This window comes from Nanorana parkeri, unplaced genomic scaffold (genome assembly GCF_000935625.1).
Source record: "Nanorana parkeri isolate BGI_ZX_2015 unplaced genomic scaffold, ASM93562v1 scaffold365, whole genome shotgun sequence".
NCBI lineage: Eukaryota > Metazoa > Chordata > Amphibia > Anura > Dicroglossidae > Nanorana > Nanorana parkeri.
In genome coordinates, this window is record NW_017306633.1 from 1,288,176 (window position 1) to 1,311,869 (window position 23,694).

Below are 23,694 nucleotides of genomic sequence, written 5' to 3' on the forward strand. Positions count from 1 at the left end.
CAGCTTTTTTACATTATGGAAGAGGGTGTTATTTTTGCTGGAAGGTCAATTATGGTATGGATTTGTCAATTACAAAATCAATTGTTTTGTCAAAAACAAAACAGAAAAAGAAGAAGGTAAATCTTTAAAGAAAACACACAATCTCTGAGTGAGCCAGGGAGATAAACAGAACACAAACTGGCAAGTATATGGCCAGTCTTGGAGAATGCCGAGTGATTTTGCATTCAGAAGTGTGCCTGTGAGCGGATATAATAAAATGTACCTGTAGTGCAATTGGGGAGTCGCATCCTCGCATTCCCCATGGACAGTCTCTGTGAAAGCGCATCGAAGAAAGACTGAGGAATGTGGAATACTAGAGGCTCCGGTTTACCTGCAGGGAATGTAACAGCAACATAAAACATGATTTGGTGTTATACAATGTTATACCTATATGAAGGGGAACTGCTAAGAGAATTCAGATATACAGGTGAAACTCGAATAATTAGAATATCGTGCAAAGTTCATTTATTTCACTAATGCAACTTAAAAGGTGAAACTAATATATGAGATAGACACATTACATGCAAAGCAAGATAGTTCAAGCCGTGATTTGTCATAATTGTGATGATTATGGCTTACAGCTCATGAAAACCCCAAATCCACAATCTCAAAAAAGTAGATTATTACATGCAATCAATAAAACAAGGATTGTACATAGAACAATATCGAACCTCTGAAAAGTACAAGCATGCATATGTACTCAGTACTTGGTGTGGGCCCCTTTTGCAGCACTTACTGCAATTACTTTTGCACGATATTCTAATTATTCGCGTTTCACCTGTATATACACAAACATATCTATCTATACATACATACACACACACGGTGTTATAACCAGGACAGAGCTGGCTTTTCAGTGCTTTCCGGGTTTTCTGGATCATAGTTGGGATTCTGGAGCCAGGAGATTTCTTAGAGCTCTGGGTTGGATGAAATCTCAATTCCTTGGTCCATGCTTTAGTAGTGACCAACACCTAATTGTGCACCTGTGTACAACCCTCATGAAGAGGGTGCTGGGATATGTTGAGGGCTGCACCTGGGAGATAGGACAACTCCACCCCGGAGTCAGAGTGGAGGCCAGTGCAGCAGGGAGCTGTGGGCTTTGTGAAAGCTATTGTGCAGGTTAGCACATTATTGAGGTTGTCTGGAGGAAACAGACAGTGGCCTGGAGGCTTGAGGCCGGACGAGGAGTGCTGCAAGAGAAAACCATTAATGGACTGGGACACTGAGTGTGTGAGACAACTCGAGGATTGTGAGCCAATATATTTTATGCTAAAGACAAGCTATTTTATGTTGGACTTCCTTGGTTGTCTGCCGTTGAAATAATAATAAAGCAGTTTCTGTTCATGAAAAAACCCTGTGCGAGTACTTATATCTATATATAAGCACGCATCATTTCACATAAAAGCACGCATCATTTCTGGATGAATAGATAGGATAGTAAAATGATTTATAACTTGAGGACACAATGGGGTCTATTCACGAAGCTGCCAAGGCCAGCCGAGTGAATGACCGATCTGAAATGAAGTGAGCCGAACACTGTTCGGCTATTCACTTCAGGCTGGTACGGCTAATTTCAGCCGTACATCGGCTTGGCCGAACATGCTCAACACAAATTAGACAAACTCCAATTTTGGCCACTATTGTATGTTAGACTTATCATTGTATTTACAACAGATATCCACTTAAAGCATATCTGCAAAGTGTGGTCTGACTCTAATGCAGCCTTTCTCAAGCAGGGTGCCATGGAACACAGGTATGCCTCCTCAGGGGTGCCTCAAAAGTTTGTGGTAGTGGCACACTGATTGGAAGGCGGCAATGAAGGCTGAAGTGAAGGGGGCTCCTGATGTAAAAGGGGAACTCTGGTGTAAGGGGAGGACAGCTGGTTTTAAGGGTGCACTTTGATGTGAAGGGGAAAACTGACTTTTTTTGTGTGTAGTCCCCCTAAAAGCTATAGCTTAGGCTGGGGTGCCTCGAGGTTTTGCATACTTTTAAATGTTGCTGTGACTTAAAAAGGTTGAGAAACGCTGCTCTAATGTATGGGGTCACCCCACCTGAGATATGCATCCAGCAATAAATAAACCAAGTGTGTTTTAATGTGGACACAAGCTTAGGTCTTTAGCAGCTACATACAGAAACACACACTGTACATATTCTAGTTACGTTGCCCAATAGAGTTCCTCAGGGTAAATGTATTGGAAAGTTTAAGTTGAATAATGCTTATAACAGGAGTAGACAAATTATTATGGAATTCAGGAGCCAGAAGGATTTTCTTTTAGGAGCCAACTCCATTAACTACAGAAAACCTCACAAGTTAGGACCCAGATGTAATTTAGGAAGCACATGCCTCCCTGGCTCCTGGGATTGGCCCAGACCTGGCTTATAAACAATGGTATGGAAAGAAAAAAAGGCACCAGGAATCAAATTCACTTAAATAATCCAAAAAGAATCTGCAGCATCTGGTTAGAGGGAACCTTCATCATCCTTGGGGTGTACATACCTTGTTTCCCCAAAAAATAAGACCCTGTCTTATATTTTGTTTTGGTTTAAAAAAACACACACCAGGTTTTATTTTACCATAATACCGGTAGAAGACTTAACCCTTTCGCTGCCAAGGACGTACGTCGTACGGAGCTACAAAAGTGCTAGGCTTCTCAAGTTCCCACTTATGCCACCACCGGCCCTGGGTATGGTCACAACTAGGTCTTATTTTCAGGGTAGGTCTTATATTTTATCAATTCCCAAAAATAGTACTAGGTCTTATTTTCGGGGAAACGGAGTACTGCCCCATATTTACAGAATAACCTGAGGCCATTGCTGGAGCTGTGTTGTTGTTTTATTGGTATCTCTTTTCTCTGGGTTAGCTGACTGACATTTGAAGGTCACAAAGACAGTAAATGGCATCCACAATGACAAATGAGTATTTCTACAAAGATGTCTTTTGTCTGCCACTCCAGTGACATGGGGAGGGCAGAGGTCAGACACGTATTGCACAGCAGCACTTGCATTAAGCACAATAGTTTAGATTAAAATTTGTTACAGCAGCGGTGCTGAAAAGAAAGCGGTATATGATAGACATTTATGCAATGCTTCATTTCACTACAATAACTCTGACATCAGCTGGAGACATGAGAATTCCTGCAAGGAGACCGAGGTCTGTGCACTACATTCCTTTACATCTCTCTGCCATTCTTTAGTTAAATACATTGACCACTTCAACTCTCGCACCTGTTCACCGGACCAGAGCAATGTCTACATTTCTGCTATGGGCCTGTTTATAGGAGAACTATGGGGTACACCTTTTTTTGCATTTGTAGTTTTCTTATGATACAGGAGTACATTTTGCAATGTACTCCTGTAATAAAAAATGCACCATAAGCTTACAATTCAGTGTAATATACTGTGGACAGGGCTAAGCTCTTTGCTGAGAAGCTATCACGACAATATTGTCTGGAGTCAGAGTTTATTCATGTCATGTCATTGGTCTACGAACACTAGCACCTCCATCCCGCAGTTTGTCTTTCGTCCCTGAAAGTATCATTTGATAATACAATACAAGCCCCCTTTTAATTACCCCCCTTCCCTCTCCTCTCCACACTGCTGTCTCCAACAATACAAATACCACATCAGCGCTAAGACCCTCAGTTTGGCTCTCCCTCCTCCTCTCTGCTGTCGTGGGACACACAAGGGGAGAAGAGAGAAATACAGCAGAGGGGAGGAGGGCAAGGATGAAGCTGAACTGACGGTCTTAGTGCGGATGTGTTATGTGTATGTGTATTGTCTGGAGACAGCAGTGTGGAAAGGGGAGAAAGAAAGACAAACTGCAGGATGGATGTGCAAGTGTTATTTCTGATAGGATGTAACCTGAGCGGCTGCAAAAGTTCTCATAAACACGCAGCAGCTCCTACAAGATGCTGTCACTCAGTGGCAGAGGAGGATCCCGACAATATTGCTGGGATTGATTCCCAACCAGGATCGCCCACACCAGAACGCGTGGCACAGCAATGCCTGCCTTCCGGTCCAGTGCGATCGCAAAAAATACTGCATGCCCCCTCCTGCCCAAGAACGCAGGGGGAAATTAGTATGCGATACAGTGCTCTAACTGCTTTGGAGCAAACTGTAAGTGGTGTGAACCGGCCCTTAAATGGCATCATATGCAAATCAAAGCTCAGCCCTTTGAACAGAGAATGAGGCCTTGTTCACACCAAGCGCGTTCCCGGAGCAGAGCAGTTACAGACCAGATCAAAACTGCGTCCAATGTATTCCAATGGTATTTTGGGCTCTAGTTCACATTGCAGCGTTCAATTCCAGAGCATGTAAAAAAAACTGCAGCAAGCCCTATTTTACCTGCTCTGGAACGCATGCAAACGCATAAAACACGCATGCAAACGCCCTGGAAGCCTCATTTTAAACAAACAAAAAAATTGTTTTTTATAACCAAAAACGGCCCGGAACGCATCAAAAACGCGGCACAACCCACTGCACTGCGTGTGCAGAAACTCTTGCAGATCTGGTCTGTATTTGGTGTGAACAAGCCATGAACGAAACAGTGAACGAAACAGTAAATGCAACAGTAGCAACATTGCTGGGTATCAATCCATCTCCCTTCTGTGAAGGGTTTATAAGGGTCACTGGGTCAGAAAGTCCTTTTTTTTTTACAGCAGCAACTAAAATATCTACACAGCATAGTACAAAGCTACAATGCAAGTGTATATTACAATGTTACCTGCTTACATATCTACTTCAGCAGTAAACACAATTGGCAACCTTCATAAACAATCCAGTAAACTCACCTTCAAACTGGTAATGCATAGTCTGGTGGATTCGCTCAGTCACGCTGGACAGCCAGTCTGCGAAGGTCAGGGACACTTGACTCTCATCCATCAGCTGGTTAGGGGCTTAGAAAAAAATAGTGCACATGTATCTAAACAGATTCATTTTCATTGCATGCAAAATACAAATAGTGCTCAACACTAACCAACGCGCCCAGTATTGAAGGGACACCATACATCATTTACATGAAACCATCAGCAATCTATATTTCTGGACTCTGTGAGCCATCTATACCATGTGGGTTCATCTAGATTGTTCTGCAGTTACTTTAGGTGCACATTCATGACACATGCACAAACAATACCATGCACGGTATACATAGGCTGCCAATGGTGAAAATGCCTTCTAAAAATCTATTTGCCTGCCTGTTGTGCTCGGGTAATGATTTTAATACTTGTTAATCACCCACAGGGCCGCCGTCAGGGGTACGGCCGACAGTCAAGTAAGGGGCCCGCCCAGCCTCAGGGGCCCGCAAACCTTACCTGGGTGACGGCCTTACAGGTGACTGAAGGCGGCCGGGCCTCGCAGCACCGGAGGAAGCCGGGGCACCCGCACACTCCACATCGTAACCTCTGATGCTGTGCGAGCCTCCGGTGTCCCCCTGTGTCCACTGCACATTAGGTTTTTAAAGATGGCCGCTGCAAGTAGCGGCAGCCATCTTTAATCCTGGCAAGTGCCCACATCCCATTTAATATATTGCTGAAACGGCAATATATCAAAATGAAAATCATTCCCTGGTGGGGAATCATTATGATCTGCATCTCTTGCTGATGCAGACCATACTGATCGCTCCCTCGTGGTGCCTCTGCTAACATGCAGGGAGCGATTAGTATGCCTGCACCAGCCAGAGTGCAGAGCACACTGATTCTTCACTGACTGAAGCCCAGGGATGCAGCCCCCCTTCCTGCAAAACAGGTAAGCAGGAGAGGGGGACATTTTTTTAATTAACTATTAATTAGTTGTGAGAGTGTGTTTTATTGTGTGTAATTTTTATTTTAATGAAGCTATGTGTGTGTTTTTTAATGAGTGTGTGATATGTGTGGGTTATGTGTGTGATATGTGTGTGTTTTTTTTTAACCATGATTGCTGTTTAAATACAAGCGATCCGCTGTAATGTACAAGCGATCTGTATAGACGCCGGATCGCTAGTACAATACGGCGCAGCCCTCAGCTTCCCGCGCTCATCTGTCCCTCGTGTGAGCCCGTGACCGGTGTGGAGGGTCTCCCCTGACAGATCGGAGGAGAGATCAGCAGCTTCTAGCCACGGATCTCTCCTCCGATCACTGGACATCGGAAGTGAGTGGCATTTCATCACTTCTGGCGTCACTGTACACAGTCTCCGGCTCCTAGAGCCAGAAAAAGAAGATGATGAAGCAGATCTCGGCTTCATCAGCTTCTTTGGGGTCCCTAGGTGACACTAGGGGTCTCCAAGACCCCTGATGTCTCCATAAAGAGGACCTGTCACATTATATTTGCTATTAATAAATTAAGCTGAGTGTGAAAAAAATTGTAAAAATTAAAGTAACAATAAAAAATTCAAAAAACATTTTTTTAACCACTTGAAGTCCGCGGTGTTACACCCCCTTCCTGTCCCCACCATTTTTCAGTATTTAGCGCTGCAGTACTTTGACATTTATTCCGTCATGCAACGCTGTACTGAAACTAATTTGGTACCATTTTTTGGGGGACTCATAGAGCTTTCGTTTGGTGGTGTTTAATATTACCGAAATAAATAAATTAAAAAAAAACAGTTCCCCTATAATAAATTATAAAACATTTATTATTACCCAATTTTTTGGTAAAATATATAAAAGGCGGGGTCACGTCGGGTAAAAAAAACAGCAAACATGTTAAGCCTTACAACCTCAAAAAACGACATTATCAAAAATTTTAGAGTGTAAGCTCCTTTGTGCAGAGACTAATGTGACTGGCTCAGTGTGGCGGCGGTGTGGGGGGGGCCCAGGCCTAAAGCTGTGTAAGGGGCCCCCGAAATTTCTGATGGCTGCCCTGATGACCCAGAATAAGAATGCCTATTAGGAGTTCCTTTTGAAGTAAACCTATACTTAAAGATATAGGAGGGCTGGGGTTTTGTATTTCTCCTTCCAATGTTCTGTCATGCTAGATAAACCATAGTGCTTTGGGAATCCTTTGTCATGTATTGAACATGTATTCATAAAACAAATATACTTGTGTTAGTTTGTACTGAACATGATACATATACATGTGGAACGTTTTAAAAGAAGTAGAGTTTCATGACAGAAGATAGTCTATATGTCTCTTCTGCCATTCAGTCTCTTTCCCTGCCTGCCGTAATTTGTTTATTAATTGTACACAGAATGCCTCGCATGGGCAGTCCAGTGTACAATTCCGACATAGCGACACCCGTGCATGGGATTTAAAGGAGAACTATGACATGAGTGATTTCCACTCACCTCATAGTTCTAAGCCGACCTGTGACAATGAGACTGTCACAGGTCGGCTCAGTAGATAGGGAGGTGAGAGAACACATACCGGGTTCCCTCACCTCTCGATCCTGTCACGGCTCTCTGCTGTGACAGGGGGAGGGCTAGATTCCCCTCTCCGATCTGCCAGCGCTGACTGGCGGAACGGACGGGGGAGGGGGCGGGTACAGCTGGCTCTGCCTCTAGATAGTCAGAGCCAGCTGTCACTCACGCAGCTGGGCGGATCCCGTCATTTAAGTCGGGATCCGCTCCAGGTGCGGCGTCTCAGTATACCGCGAGCTGTAGCTCGCGGTATACTGAGCTTAGGGTAACGGGAGGACGCTAGTTTGTGTCCTCCCGTTACCCCAAGGAGAACTATGGGGAAAAACACTGACCCCATTAGTTCTCCTTTAAGGTCAGCCAATTAGGACTGTCTGAAGACTCTGGACCTGGAAGAAGGCTGGGATGGCCCTGGGGGGCTAACCATTAATTTGAATATACCACTAAATTATAGATGCACAGATATTGGCAGAAAATTGCACTTTTGGCATAATGCTGAAAGTGCCATTTTCTGGCCGATACAGCAGTGTATCCATTCTTTCTCTCCTCCCCGCTGGGCGCTGCTCTGTGTCCCAGCAGGGAGGAGAGAAACTGTTGCAGGCTGCCGAGTGCTGCGGGAGGAGAGCACTGTGAGCAGACGGCATCTCTCTACGCAGAGGCTGAGCTCTCCTCCTCGCTCAGTGACACAGGAAGGAGAGCGAGGTACAAACACTCAATTGAGGACAGATTATGTTTACTATATCCTCAATTATGAATGAATGGGAAGTTATCTACATCACTTCCTGTTCATTCATGATTGTGGTTATAGTAAACATACTCTGTCCTCATGTTATGAATGAACAGGAATTCCTGTTCATTGATAACAGGGGCTGCAGAAAAAGAGATTGAGGACTCTGTGTCCTCAATCTCTTTTTCTATTTTAAAAGGGAAATATCAGGGGTCTGTGTAAACCCCCAATATTTCCCCAAAGCCCCTAAAAGTAAAGTAAAAAAATAAAACATTTAAAAGTTTATTAAAAAAAAACAACAAAAACTGAAAAAGTTTTTTAACCAGTTGACATCCGCGGTGTTAAACCCCCTTCCCATCCAGGCCATTTTTCAGTATTCAGCGCTGCGGTACTTTAACTGACATTTATTCCGTCATGCAGCGCTGTACTGAAATGAATTTTATACCCTTTTTTGGGGACAGATAGAGCTTTCTTTTGGTGGTATTTATTCACCACTGGGGGTTTTATTTTTTTACTATATTAAGGAAAAATTACCGAAATTTAAAAAAAAAAAACAGTTTCCCCTATATTAAATGATAAAACATTTATTATTACCCAATTTTTTGGTAAAATATAAAAGATGGGGTCACGTCGGGTAAAAAGACACTAAACATGTCAAGCCTTAAAATTGCGTGCGCGCGCGAAACCTCAAAAAACGATAATACCCAAAATTGGCCCTAGGCGACGCTTTAAAAGCTGTTACCGCTCATCAGTTTAGTGTTATCAGTGATTGATGGCCCTAAAATGATTGCTCTCACTGCGACGTTCGCGGCGATATGTAACATGTGTAGCGCAATTGTAATTTTTGCGCGCTGGGGCACCGGACGCGTATTTACGTTTATAGGCGCGTAAACGTGGGGGTGGGGGAGTTAAACATTTTGGGGGGGTTTTTTCCCCTTTTTTTATATGTGGCTTTTATTTTATTTTTTTATGTGTTACTTTTCTTTTTTTTTATTTATATATTTTTTTTTTTGCACTTATTGTTATTGCTATTATATAGGGGGCGCGCGCGAGCAGAAAAAAATTGCCGTCTGGAGACGGCAACCCGCAGATGCAGCAGTGCCGTCCGTCCGTTTTTCTACTACGGGCGGACGGCAAGAGGTTAAAAAAACATTTTCGGTTTGACTTTTTTTTCCATTTCAGTTTTGAAATGTTCATTTTGGTGCACCTCTACACTAAATGCAGCTTACTAAACCCCTAAACCTAACCTACTGTATAAAGTAAACCCAACAGCCAGTGTTATAATATGAAAGAAAATTATCACAAAGAAAAGAATTCTATCATACGGATAACACCACTTCTATCACCCAAGCACCACAAAGTCCACAGTACTGAATACATCTTGATGAACCCTCCACAATGAAATGATGACAGGGAATACAAATGTGTGTGTACCAGGTCTCTTTGCTGCTGAATTGACTGGTGTTTTCTTTGCCGCATTCTTCTTCCCACTGTTAAGGGTAGCCTCCTGCACCAGAGAGTTTGTACCTTAAACATGCAAATAATACATCAAGAACAATATTTCAAATGTTTACAGTATCCACTTTCAGGTTATACAAGTGAGAAAGAATTGGGGGAGCTTTATTTGTCAAGAGAAAGAGAGGTGATGCCAGCCCAGCTATCAGTTACATGTCTGTCTTTATGTAGGCACTATGGATATATATATAGGGGGCTAGAAGACCTGGAATACGACAATATACCCAAATACATAATGGCAACATCCATACAGCAGGCTGAACGGATACTACACAGAACATAGCTCTGTTCTCCTTGCGCCTTTATTTCCTTAACCCCTTCATGACTGAGGCCTTTTTTTCATTTTTTGCACCCATGTTATATTCCAAGAAACTGAATTTTTCCATAAATTTAATTTTAAGCAGTAAGAGCTTTAACCAGTTGACATCCGCGGTGTTAAACCCCCTTCCCATCCAGGCCATTTTTCAGTATTCAGCGCTGCGGTACTTTGACTGACATTTATTCCGTCATGCAGCGCTGTACTGAAATTAATTTTATACCATTTTTTGGGGACAGACAGAGCTTTCTTTTGGTGGTATTTATTTACCACTGAGGGCTTTTATTTTTTACTATATTAAGGAAAAATGATAAAAGTCGGGGTCACGTCGGGTAACAAGACACTAAACATGTCAAGCCTTAAAATTGCGTGCGCGCGCAAAACCTCCAAAAACGATAATACCCAAAATTGGCCATAGGCGACGCTTTAAAAACTTTTACCGCTCATCAGTTTAGGCCTAGTTGAAACCTAGGCGTATTGCATATGCACCGTCGCGCGTTTTTTTACCGATTCGCGGTAAAAAAGTAACGCGACAAACGCGCGTTTCCATAGGCTACTTGGCTGTATCCCAATGGAAACGCGCAACAAAATGGCCCAAAGTAGTACATGTACCTTTTCAGGCGTGGGCCGGTGTGTAGCGCGTTAGGGACGGGTCGGAAATACGACAAGGTGGGAACGAGACCATTGATTTATATTTTTGAGCGTTTTGTAGAGCGTTCGTCGAGCGTAGAACGCGCTACAAAACGTTCAGGTGTGAACGAGGGCTGAGTGTTATCAGTGATTGATGGGCCTACAATGATTGCTCTCACTGAGACGTTCGCAGCGATATGTAACATGTGTAGGACAGCACCAATTCAGAGATGATTTGAGGATCTACATCCGAGTGATCTACAGCCGAGTGATCTACAGCCGAGTGATCTACAGCCGAGTGATCTACAGCCGAGTGATCTACAGCCGAGTGATCTACAGCCGAGTGATACACAAAGAAGATACATTTTTGTTAATAGTTAAAGAAATTAAATGCATTTTTAAGAATTAACCCACTTTATACAATGTAGAGCAGACATGTCAATTTACAAGGGCCGCAGGCCAGTACCGGCCTGCCACAAGGGTTTATTAGGCCCTCCAGTCCCAAGCTTTGTACCGCAACAAACAAGGTTATTTTTATTTTTTAGTGTGCGCTCAGGCAGAAAAGTGGCAATTCAGCTGGCCGCCCTCTGAGGAACCTGCACTGCACTTGTAGTGCCCTCACACACAGGACTCCCGGATTGTCATATAATGCACAGGGACTGCTGACACTTTTAGTACCCTCAAGTGATACACAAATAAGATAGTTTTGTTAAGGTACTTGAAAGTTTAGTATCACTTTAAATGTTCTGATCTGCAGAAGTTGTTCAATCAGAATGTCATGGAGGGAGGTGGGTATACAATCAAGTACAGGAGAGATTACGCTGCACATTGCACATCCGCTGATGCACCATGGCAACAAAAGCAGTACAAGTGCACTACATTACTTCAGCAGCTTCCCAAAAAGAAAAGTGCACACTGCAGTCCCAGGAACCACATATATACGGGGTCCTATTCACTTTACAATAGCAGGTCATAGTTTTCTAACAGATGGTCATGTATGTTCCTTTCTTGCTTTACATGTTTTGCAGAGCAGTGTCTGCTTCTTCACAAATCAAAACTGTAATGTTTAGGGATGCACCGAAAGCTCGGCCGCCGAAACATATCGGTTGAAAATGGCAAAAGTACCATCGGCCCTCCTCTGCAACAGTCGAAGGTCCCGTAAATCCTCACGTTCTATACACAGTGTATAGAACGTGGGGACACAGAGGGGCATTCCATCGCTGTAGTGGAGTAGGAGACAAGCTGGAGAAGTGCTGAGACAGCTGGACGGCTTGGAGCTTGATTTTTTTTATCCTAGACAAAAACGAGCACTTAACCCTTGCAGGTCTTCTAACCCTTTAGGAATCTTCAGCAAAGACCCTGGCTGCCTGTTTAGAGAGGTATAATCTTAGGAAAGGAGCAAACCTTTAGGAGCAGTTAGAATCCTATATCAGGCAAGAATGAGACAGCATTCCTCTCCTAAAACTCCAGCAACTGGTCTCCTCAGTTCCCAGACATTTACAGAGTGTTAAAAGAAGAGGGGATGCTACTCCGTGGTAAACATGGCCCTGTCCCAACCTTTTGAGACATATTGCTGCCATCAATTTCAAAATGACCTTAATTTTTCCTAAAATGGTCCATTTTCTTAGTTTAAACATTTGATATGTTTTCTATTGTAATTAAAATCTGGGTTTATGAGATTTGTAAAATACAGCCGAGTGATACACAAAGAAGATACATTTTTGTTAATAGTTAAAGAAATTAAATGCATTTTTAAGAATTAACCCACTTTATACAATGTAGAGCAGACATGTCAATTTACAAGGGCCGCAGGCCAGTACCGGCCTGCCACAAGGGTTTATTAGGCCCTCCAGTCCCAAGCTTTGTACCGCAACAAACAAGGTTATTTTTATTTTTTAGTGTGCGCTCAGGCAGAAAAGTGGCAATTCAGCTGGCCGCCCTCTGAGGAACCTGCACTGCACTTGTAGTGCCCTCACACACAGGACTCCCGGATTGTCATATAATGCACAGGGACTGCTGACACTTTTAGTACCCTCAAGTGATACACAAATAAGATAGTTTTGTTAAGGTACTTGAAAGTTTAGTATCACTTTAAATGTTCTGATCTGCAGAAGTTGTTCAATCAGAATGTCATGGAGGGAGGTGGGTATACAATCAAGTACAGGAGAGATTACGCTGCACATTGCACATCCGCTGATGCACCATGGCAACAAAAGCAGTACAAGTGCACTACATTACTTCAGCAGCTTCCCAAAAAGAAAAGTGCACACTGCAGTCCCAGGAACCACATATATACGGGGTCCTATTCACTTTACAATAGCAGGTCATAGTTTTCTAACAGATGGTCATGTATGTTCCTTTCTTGCTTTACATGTTTTGCAGAGCAGTGTCTGCTTCTTCACAAATCAAAACTGTAATGTTTAGGGATGCACCGAAAGCTCGGCCGCCGAAACATATCGGTTGAAAATGGCAAAAGTACCATCGGCCCTCCTCTGCAACAGTCGAAGGTCCCGTAAATCCTCACGTTCTATACACAGTGTATAGAACGTGGGGACACAGAGGGGCATTCCATCGCTGTAGTGGAGTAGGAGACAAGCTGGAGAAGTGCTGAGACAGCTGGACGGCTTGGAGCTTGATTTTTTTTATCCTAGACAAAAACGAGCACTTAACCCTTGCAGGTCTTCTAACCCTTTAGGAATCTTCAGCAAAGACCCTGGCTGCCTGTTTAGAGAGGTATAATCTTAGGAAAGGAGCAAACCTTTAGGAGCAGTTAGAATCCTATATCAGGCAAGAATGAGACAGCATTCCTCTCCTAAAACTCCAGCAACTGGTCTCCTCAGTTCCCAGACATTTACAGAGTGTTAAAAGAAGAGGGGATGCTACTCCGTGGTAAACATGGCCCTGTCCCAACCTTTTGAGACATATTGCTGCCATCAATTTCAAAATGACCTTAATTTTTCCTAAAATGGTCCATTTTCTTAGTTTAAACATTTGATATGTTTTCTATTGTAATTAAAATCTGGGTTTATGAGATTTGTAAATCATTGCATTCTGTTTTTAGGTAGATTTTACACAGTGCCCCAACTTTTTTGGAATTGAGGCTGTAAATAAGCCCCTTAGTGTCCATTTTTGAAGGGCAGAGATCTTGTGTATCCCCCATAAACATTAGCAGGGAGAATATACAACACACTGGATATACTCACATACTCATACTCACTTACTGGCTGCAGTACCAACCAAGTCATTGACCCAAAAGAAGTAAGCTAATCTGGAAATTCAGAAGTGCATACCTGCATACTTGTTTTAGGTGAGTGACCCACTACTAAGGTAAGAGGGCCAGCATGACAGCCAGGCAATTGGCGATTGCAAAAGACGAGGTCAGCAATTCCAGCCTGTATGTTGCTCTGATGACAGGTTTCATTTGGTAAGTGTTTAAGAATATTACTAAATACATCGGATTATCACCTGGAGAGTCGTCCTTTCTCAGTTTCTTGGGTTTCAGCAATGGTGATGATTCTTCGTGTATCTGGACCACGGTTTCCACAGTCTCCATCTTGCCGTCCGTTTCTAACACTGTTATCTCTTTCAGGCCTGTGCAATTGTAAGAAACAAGTCGATAGTAATATCAATTTCAACAACGGATTGCATTTATAGATCATAAACAACTATGAAGAGGAACAAGGAGTGTCAAAGTTAAACATTTCTTTTTTTGTTGTCGAAGCACCAAAACTGAGCCCCCCTATTATTTTCTTACCTGCACTACTACCATGAAAGAATTGTTTGCATTACCCATAAAATGAATGTTCTTCTTTACGGTTACTGTTATGAAGCCACATGACCTGTGATATGAGCCTCTGACAAAGTTCTCCCTGCTGCGTGATGCTGAGAGAACGCCATGACTTAATGCAGATACCAGAGTGCAGCCTTCATTTTATGACTGAGCCACAAAATGCAGCTCATTGTGTGGTGTATAGTGAAGAGCAGATAGCAATATACATTCTCCGGGTCTGAAGGAACCCCTTAATTGGGCATATTAAACAACATGGGGAGGAGACGGATATATGGAAAAATAGCTGACAGAAGGGAACAATTTTGGCTGTGCTCATAATAACTTTTAGTGGATGTGTCATTGGTGCTGAGAAACCCATTCTGATTTTCACAAAACAGACTGATCTCGGTGGCTTAATGTTCCACTAAAGTTTTCTCTGGAAGGGCCTCTCCGACATAAAGAAGAATGCCGTGGATGAGATTTGGAATGGACTGCGGAAGATAGGCGTCACTGTTACCTGTGAGTTGTCCTGTCCAAGATAGAGCAATGCAAAATCCCCACTGTGCACACAGGCATACTGTTAACCGACCATGTCTGGTCCCCGTGCATCAGTCACGCCCGCTCCCCGTGCATCAGTCACGCCCGCTCCCCGTGCATCAGTCACGCCCGCTCCTAGTGCATCAGTCACGCCCGCTCACCGTGTATCAGAACTGTGTGATACAGAAGTCTAAAATGGCCAAATATTCCAAATAATGTGCACGGGCAAGAATGTGAAAGGCTAATGGTATTGGCGCAGTAGGATTGTGGCAGCACCATATTCCAGAATACGGGTGGTACATGCAATTAGCAGACTACCCTATTACCACCATCCTTTTCAAACACTGTTAATGGGATCAGGTTTAAGACAAACCCATTTTTTTTTTTTTTAAACTCAATTTTAGGGATGCACCGATACTCGTTAAAATGCCCCTATACTAAGTACCGATACCGGCCCTTTACATTTTTTAATGGATTCGGCTGCCGTAAAGTCTCATGCCTGCTGGGGACCTAGCGGTGGCTGTTTACAGCGCTGGTCCGGTCCTTCCCACCACCCGCTCAGCCCTGACGAGACCCTGCACAGCCTTGGTGAGCAACACTGTGTATGTAGTGTCATATTATTCTGCATTGCTGTAAAATGTATTGCTGGGATTTGTAGTCCTCTATAGCTGGTGGTATTCTGCATTGCTGTAAAATGTATTGCTGGGATTTGTAGTCCTCTATAGCTGGTGGTATTCTGCATTGCTGTACAGCTTGGAATCAGTGGCAGAACTACTGGGGTGGCAGTGGTTACAGCTGTGACTGGGCTCTGGTGCTCCACCACCATCCTAACATCATTGTCTGTATTTCTGTATATTCTGGATGAATGAGAACCTTTGCAGACATTAGTCTGTATTGTTCCCGGAAAACTTCACATGACACACACAGAAAAAAGGAATCGGTATCGGTGGAGAGTACTTCAGGAAAAGGATCGGTACTCCTACTCGGTCTTGAAAAAATTATATCAGTGCATCCTAGTAAACTTACATTGTATAGCACGTTATGCACACTTGCTGTTTTTGGAACTTTTTGCTGTGAGATGCAACTGTATCTGCACACCACATTCCAGAACTTAACCTGGCCATACACCTATAGATTATCTGCAGACTTTCTATGGTCAGATGGAAAATGTGCAGCAGATTCCTCCATCTATGCTAAACTGTGTGGATGGAGGAATCTCCCACTGGGCAAAGCTTCAGTATCTTGCTAGTCGGCCCCGTTGGCTGTCAAAACACCTGAACAATGCCTGCATCCAATCAGATCTGTAGATAACCTATAGGTGTATGGCCAGCTTCAGGGTTTGTTCACAATGGATCATAATTACATAGTTACATAGTATTTGAGGTTGAATAAAGACACATGTCCATCAAGTCCAACCCATTGTGTGTGTGTGTGTGTGTAAAGATCCCCGAGTCATCTCGTTTTTAGGAGTACTTGTACCCCTGTATATTACCGTTTCTCAGGAAATCGTCCAAAAGCTTCTTGCCCTCTAGTCTTTGTTACGGAATTAATCGTAAAGAGTTTGTTGCTAATGTCGCTATGACTATGGAACATTTTGTACATGAAAATCATGTCCCCCCTTAATCTCCTAAGTTCCAGCGTGAACATATTTAAATTTAGTAACCGTGTCTCATAGCTCTGGTCCTCCATCCCTTTGATGAGTTTGGTCGCCCTTCGCTGGACCCTCTCCAGTTCAAGGACATCCCCTCTGTGTACCGGTGCCCAAAACTGCACCGCATACTCCAGGTGAGGCCGAACCAGTGATGTGTAAAGTGGCAAAATTATAGACTTATCCCTGCAAAACATTCCCTTCTTGATGCAGGACAGGACTCTATTAGCTTTGCTTACCGCAACCTGGCACTGTAATCTATTATTGAGTTTATGGTCTACAGTGACCCCCAAATCAGATGTTAAGCATTTGCTTCATCACCCGCTACAGGACAATTAATAGGCAATAGACAATCCTGTTTTCAATCCACTTCATCTATGCAAAACAATGCCGTGTAATGAAAAAAATACGACTGCTGCTTTTTTGGTGCCTTGAAGTTTTTCCCGTCCACGTCAACAAAAATGAGGTCTCTCAAAAGTTAGACCAGAGCTACACAAGGGCTTTCCATTCCTTGCAAGTGAGAGATTTCATCACGTACTGGCAGTCATTACCTCAGAGCTAAACAGGACATTTTTAGCAACTCCGTAAGAAAATCTCAATCAATTGTTCTCCGAGTAGCAACTGTTCAATGCCAGATGGAACAAATGGCTCCCTATGGGGTAAGCTACATGGGTAGAATTCTGTAATGATCAATTGTGTATGACTGAGTTTTCTCATTTGCATAGCTATCAACTGCGACTTCTTGCAATTAATGGCTAGCGATTTCAGGAGCACAATTAGGGCTCATCTGGACGGACGGTTAGCTTACAGCACTCAGGTGCAGCTCAATGTCACATCTGGACGTAGCAGCATACAAACTGAACAATTTGTTGCATCCAGAATTGCCAGCCCTGGATGCATAAAGCTGGCCATCCACCTGAACGGAAGAAATTGATCAACAAAAACAGCGTGTCGATCGAGGAATCCCGCTGTTTACATTGTATTCTGACAGGTGCCGCCACAGACAGAATACCCACTCAGAGTGGGCAGCTCATTGGCTGCTGGCTCTGATCGCACTGAGATTTTTCAGCCGGCTCCTTCGATCAGCTGATCGAGGAATTCCGGCTGAAAGGGAGCCGACAGACCCACACACTGTGCGAATTTTCGGCCAGTACATAAAAAATTGGCTGTTCAAGTCAGTCGGTGACCCTAATTGCGCACAGCGGCGGCTGGCCATGGCTGTTGACACAAGTGTGCATGGGGCAAGTTTCTCTAACAGTATGAATCATTGATTCTCACTGGTGTCCGCTTATTTGTGAAAGCCTTTAACCCCTTCGTGACTGACGACGTACAGTGTACGTCGCCAGCATCGGGGCTGTTTAAACAGACTCCCGGCGACTTTTGCCGCCGGGACTCTGTTTAAACTTGTAGAGCCGACTGTCGGCTTTACAACAGAAGCGATCCTGGCGACTTACCTGTCGCCAGATCGCTTCTGCGTCCCGAAGAAGGGCCCCCCCCCCCGCCGGACACCCCCGCCGTGCTTCCCGGGCTCCGTTGCCCCTCCTACGGGCCCGGGACCGGCGATCTTTGTGTCCGCGGGGAGCTGGGGAGGAGGTCGACGAACTTCCGTTCATCGATCCCCTCCCCGTTCTATGGGACCGGGAGCGATGCAGATTGCATCACTTCCGGTCCCTGGGCTGTCAGTTCTGGGCTCCTGCAGCCCAGCTATAAGCTATTGAAGTGCGATCTGCACTTCAATAGCTTATTTCCAGTGTAAAGGTGACACTGAGGGTCTTTTGGACCCCCAGCATCACCTTAAAGAGGACCTGTCACCACCATCTGCTATTACATGGGGGGGCTTGCAAGCCCCCCCATGTGATAGCAGTCAAAGTAAAGTAAAAAAAAAAAAAAAAACAGTTTTTAAAATTAAAATGAAATAAAATAAATCTAATAATAATAAAAAAAAATTTAAAAGTACCCCGCCCCCGCGCGTCGCCACGTAAACACGCGTCGGGTGCGCCTACGCATGAAAACGACGAACGCGCTACACATGTTGGGTATCGCCGCGCACGCCGGAGTGAGAGCAATAATTCTAGGGCCAGTATTTTGGGGTATCTCTAAATTGATGACCTGTGGGGGCTTTTAAAGTGTCTTTTATTGATTTTTTGGGGTACTGCAGTTTTTCGCCGTTTCACGGTCGCACGCAATCTGTAAACTGGGCATGTTGGGTATCGTTTTACTCGTTGTAACCTCATCTTTTATATTTCATTAAAAAAATGGGTAATTTGTTGTGTTTTGGGGCATTTAATTAAATTTGTCACTAAATTTTGGGGTTTAATAAGGAGTTGCGCTAATATTGCGCAACATAAAAATTTTCAACTACCACCATTTTATTCTATAGGGTCTTGGCATTCAGAAAATATATAATGTTGGGGGGTTTTACGTCATTTTCAGGCCTAAAATGTGGAATATAACATGGGTGCAAAAATGGAAAAAAGGGCCTCAGTCATGAAGGGGTTAAAGTCATTTTAAACTCTCAAACCTTTTCAATAATGACTCCACATAAACCAAATATATATTGGCCAGCAAAGTCTTTCTTTACATTTTTGACCAAGCACTTTACAGTCATCATGTTTCCATCAGCTCCAGCTCTCTCAGCTTGGCTTCCCTGAACCTCCCGTCCAGTACAAGATCACAAGGGAGAGCACAGAATCCAGCAGATGTATAACTACTAGCTTGGAGAAGGGAGGAAAGAGAAGCAGGGAGCAGGGAAGGGGTTTATCTTGGTGTGCTGATGCTATGTGATTGTAGACACACACAGGTTACTAGCACACACACAAGTGTGACTCCATAGGACCCTGCAAGGGAAAGGAGCCACCCTAATACAGGATATCAGGGCCAGTGCTATGGGAGCAGCTGATTCTGCAGGAAACTAAAACTTTTAAACATCAAGAAGCAGCATCCATTGTAAGTGATTCATCAACATTTAAAAAACCTTAAAAACGTTTTTAAGATCACTTTAACCTTCTAAAAAATTCCTGTAAAGCTCTAACCTGTTGAGGTGATTGCTAGAAAGTGGTTCAATCTCTCAGCAGCAAGAGATTAATAAAGCTCAGGTACCATAGCCTTTAAAGGCCAACTCCGGGCAACATTTTTATTAAAATGATTTTCGTCTAGGAACTAAAATAACAAAGTTATACTCACCCGACCCTCGGAGACGGCCAGCTGTAACAGAGCTCCCTCCAGCCTCTCTCCTCCTACAATTTAGTGTCCCTTGGCGTCCTCATATCCTATACACCATGGAAAGGCATGACGCTGTGTGAAAAGCTGACGGAAGACTCAGGATTTCTTATGCTAGCCCCCAGTGCTTTGAGGTTTCCTTGGTGTCTTCCTAATCCCCTGATTCTAGGCTCAGAGTGTAGAACGTGATAACTCAGGGACCTTAGACTGCTGCAGTGTGGGGGGGGGGAGAAAGGCTCCAGGATCCGGTCTAACAACAAGCTGGATTGGTGGATCAGGCGAGTACAACTTTTTTTTATTTTAGTCCCCAGACGAAAACCAGCAGTTAACTCTTGCAGTACCCCACCCAAGCGTTAATACAAATTTTGCCCGGAGTTGTTCTTTAAATACATCAGTGCGACATGTTAGCACATGCCTTCTGCTGCTAACAAATCCTTACAAATCATCTGCCCTTTGTACTTCAGGGACAGGGCGACGTTCATTGCTGGACGCATTTGCATGGTGTGTATGTAATGCATTGCAATGAATCAGCCGAAAACTAAAAAGCGGGTTTGTATGGATAGCCTTTCGCTACATTAATATGACCGACTGCGTTATGTTTTTTGTTCCTGGCATCATTGTCACAGAAATGCATTTCTTACCTTCAGACATGACGTAGAAATGTTCTGTGAACTGTTCGGAGAGGATGTCATCACTGGCGAAGGCAGCCAGGCAGGTGTAGTAATGAACACATTTGTCCAGGATCTCGGTCTTAGATGCTGCTGCTTTGGACTCGCAGGAACACTGGAAGAGGTGCCCCACTCCTTTCTGGAGGCCTTCCCTCCGCGTCAGGTAGACGTGAAGGTAACCAAGACTGTTCTGCTGCGTGATTTTACACCGCACTACAAAGATAGATTTGGTCACCTTCTGAACCATTGGGCCCAAGCACTCACTCGCCAGTTCCCAGATGTCCTGCTTGATTTCTGTCGGGATCTGCATGGCATTAAGGACTGAACTTTTCAGCTGAAGCGCCTCGGCTTCCACTTGGCAATTTAAGGCCATCTTAATGTGCTGGCACTGATTCTCTACCACCCCCCGAGCTGCGGCTTTAAGACACCCGGGGGCGAAACATCGTCCTGAGCTAATGTGAGTGATTATTGTGCCCTCGGCCGTCTGGATGGTGGTCTCCGAAATCCCCAGTACCACCAGACATCGATGGTCAGGTCCTTTGTCCCTCTGTTTGACTGAGAAGATCTGCATGTCAGAACCAGTGAGCAGCTTCACGGCATCCTTAGTGGGTTGCTTGACGTCTCGACACCGGAATACAGTGCCGCAGCTCTTATTCTTGCAGCTGAGGCCCCGGGTTCCATTATAGGTACCGCAGTGTGGGCACTTGCGGACACCTCGCAGTGTGGGTTTTCCCAAGTTGGAGAGGAAGTCTGGAACTTTTGGTTTGGCAGTATTGGGCTCCATCATTGCTTAAGGCCTAAAATAACAATAAAACAAAATTAGACTTTATTCCCTTTCACAGGCAGCCGCCATGAAAACCAACACTAATCTTCATTCTAGTGACAGGAAGCAGATATTTATAGTTCCATTTATCCACCCACACACACATGCACATTGAAATCATTCATTAGTTACACCAGCGTTTCTCAAGCTTTATTCAGTCACATCACCCTTTAAAAGTATGCAAAATTTCGAGGCACTCCACCTTAAATATAAAAAACACAAATTGTAAAAAAAGACACATGGGGGGGAATTTACCAAAACCGGAGAAGCTGTGCATAGCAACCAATCAGCTTCTCTCTTCAGTATGTTCATTTCTGATTTGAAAATGAAAGGGAGAAGCTGATTGGTTGCTGTGCACAGCTGCTCCAGATTTTGTCTGCTCTAGTTTTCATAAATTCCCTTCATGATCTCTACAAAATTCATACAGGACCCTTGTGTAAGATAGGAGTCTGGCATGGATTATAAGGGAGGGGCATAAGACACATGGTCTCTACAAAATTCATACAGGACCCTTGTGTAAGATAGGGGTCTGGCATGGATTATAAGGGGGGAGGGGGGCTTGCAGGAACACAGAAAAAGTGATGTCCCCCTTTTACATCAAAATCCCTCCCAGTCTTCACATCAGGAGCGCCCCCCCCGTCACATCAGGGTCATTCTCTCTTACATTAGCACCCCCCCCTTCATATTAGAGTCCTCAGTCCCCCCTTCGCATCACAGTCCTACCATCACATCGGGAGCTGGCAGCTGGCCTGGACACAGGGAAACATCCGTCCTTTTCTGAATGGATCCCACCCTCCCCAGATTAACATCATTCCTTTTCATAGTGCTGATGGCCGGCTTGCACCATGGAAAGGCCTGATGCTGTGTGAACATTTCAAGGCAGGCTCCAGGATCTCCTATGCTAGCCCCCCAGTGCTTTGAGGTTTCCTTGGTGTCTTCCTAATTCACTGATTCTACCCTCTGAGACCTTTTGTCTTTGTTTTTCCTCCCATGTCTGTTGCTCTGCAGCTTGTTCTTTCTTTTCTCTTTACTTTCTACCTCTTTCCATTCTTTCCCCCCAACCCTCCCTTCCCTTTCCCCACTCGGCGATTATTCTACCGGATCGCCTTTTATTTTTTGCCTCGTCTGACAAGGAAATTCTACTCCAGCCGCAATTCATTGTACGATCTGTCTTTATGAGCCCATAACAGTTGGCCACACGTTTGGGCTATAATGGCCGCTCATTTGATGGATATCGGTGAGTCCTATAGGCTGCACCACGTGACCTAATTTCAAGGTTATTTCGAGGTGTCATTTTTACCTGCCGATTGTGACGAGTTTTCTCTATCGCCCTGATGTTATTCAGCAAAGCTTGTGTACACTTTGTTCACACTCTGGCTGCAGCGTCAAGTCACTGGTGCCTATTGCGGATTATGTTCTGGTGCCTGTTTGGTTAAACTAATACAAAATGCTGTGAAAGAAAATGTCAAGGTACCTCTCAGGAAGGCAGAAGGCACCCTGGTAGAGAAAGGCTGGTTGATACATGGAGGGACAACCTTAGGCTCCATTTAGGGCATAGTGCGAGCACACGTTCCCGGGACTTTATTTCTTGCGTTTGGCATGCATCCCCATTGAGTACCTGGACGTGTACCAAATACGGAAAAGCGCTACATGTCCGTTCGGCATTTTCCCTGTATGTGGAGAAAAAATGCATTTGCTCAGCCACGTTTGCTCAGCAAAATGCGTTTGCTCAGCTCCATGTTTTAACCCCCTCAATATCGACATGTTGATTCATTTTCAAATAACTGTATAGTTTCAGGGGGGGGGGCAGACAGAATCTATGCGATCCAGTGCGTTTCGGCCACAAACCATGCCGGAATGCTCTGTAGATGGTGTGAACCGGCCCTAAAGCCTGTGAAGCCCTAACACCAGTGGCGGAACTACCGCCGGTGCAGGCGCACCAGGGCCTGTGGAGATACTGATCTTAACATCTGACAATCCAAAATGGGGGGGCGCCCCGCGACGCACTGAAATGGGGGGGCCTGTCCGCCGGCCGCTGTGAGGAGGGAGCCGCGGAACAAGGAGGCACTGAAGACAGCCCTGTAGGTACATCATGGGGCCTTGGACGGCAGTGAGGACCCAGCAAACAGAAGACACACAGGAAACAGGTGAGGACAGAACACCAGCCAGAAGAGGTACGGGGAAATAATTCATTAAAATAATTATTATTTGTAGCCTAATGTTGTATAAAGTACTGTTGCAGCAATGCACAATGGGACCCCCTATAGAGGACTACAAATCTCAGCAGTACTTTATACAGAAATGCTATTGTTATATAAAGTATTGTTGGGATGTGTAGTCCCCTATAGCCTGTGCCATTCTGCATTGCTGTAAATATTAGAGATGCACCGATATATCGGCCGCCAAAAGACGTCGGCCGGAAATGGCACTTTTGGCTAAATGCAGCGCATCCGTGCTTTCTTTCCTCCCCGC

General features: G+C 44.3%; 1 protein-coding gene across 2 annotated transcripts in view; it reads right to left on the bottom strand.

Moving 5' to 3' along the window:
- The window catches only part of CUNH2orf42 (chromosome unknown C2orf42 homolog), a 31,582-nt gene that overhangs the window by 5,861 nt on the left and 2,027 nt on the right, over nt 1-23,694 (bottom strand). Inside the window, exons 2-6 of one of the 2 annotated variants that reach the window (XM_018558880.1) lie at nt 20,373-21,185; nt 14,024-14,149; nt 9,532-9,624; nt 4,830-4,934; nt 263-370 (exon numbers count right to left, since the gene is read on the bottom strand). In XM_018558880.1, the coding sequence (XP_018414382.1) occupies nt 263-370; nt 4,830-4,934; nt 9,532-9,624; nt 14,024-14,149; nt 20,373-21,183 (1,243 nt within the window). In that variant the 5' untranslated portion in view covers nt 21,184-21,185. Of the gene's footprint in view, nt 1-262; nt 371-4,829; nt 4,935-9,531; nt 9,625-14,023; nt 14,150-20,372; nt 21,197-23,694 lie in introns of both variants that reach the window. The other variant, XM_018558879.1, reaches the window with a different exon arrangement.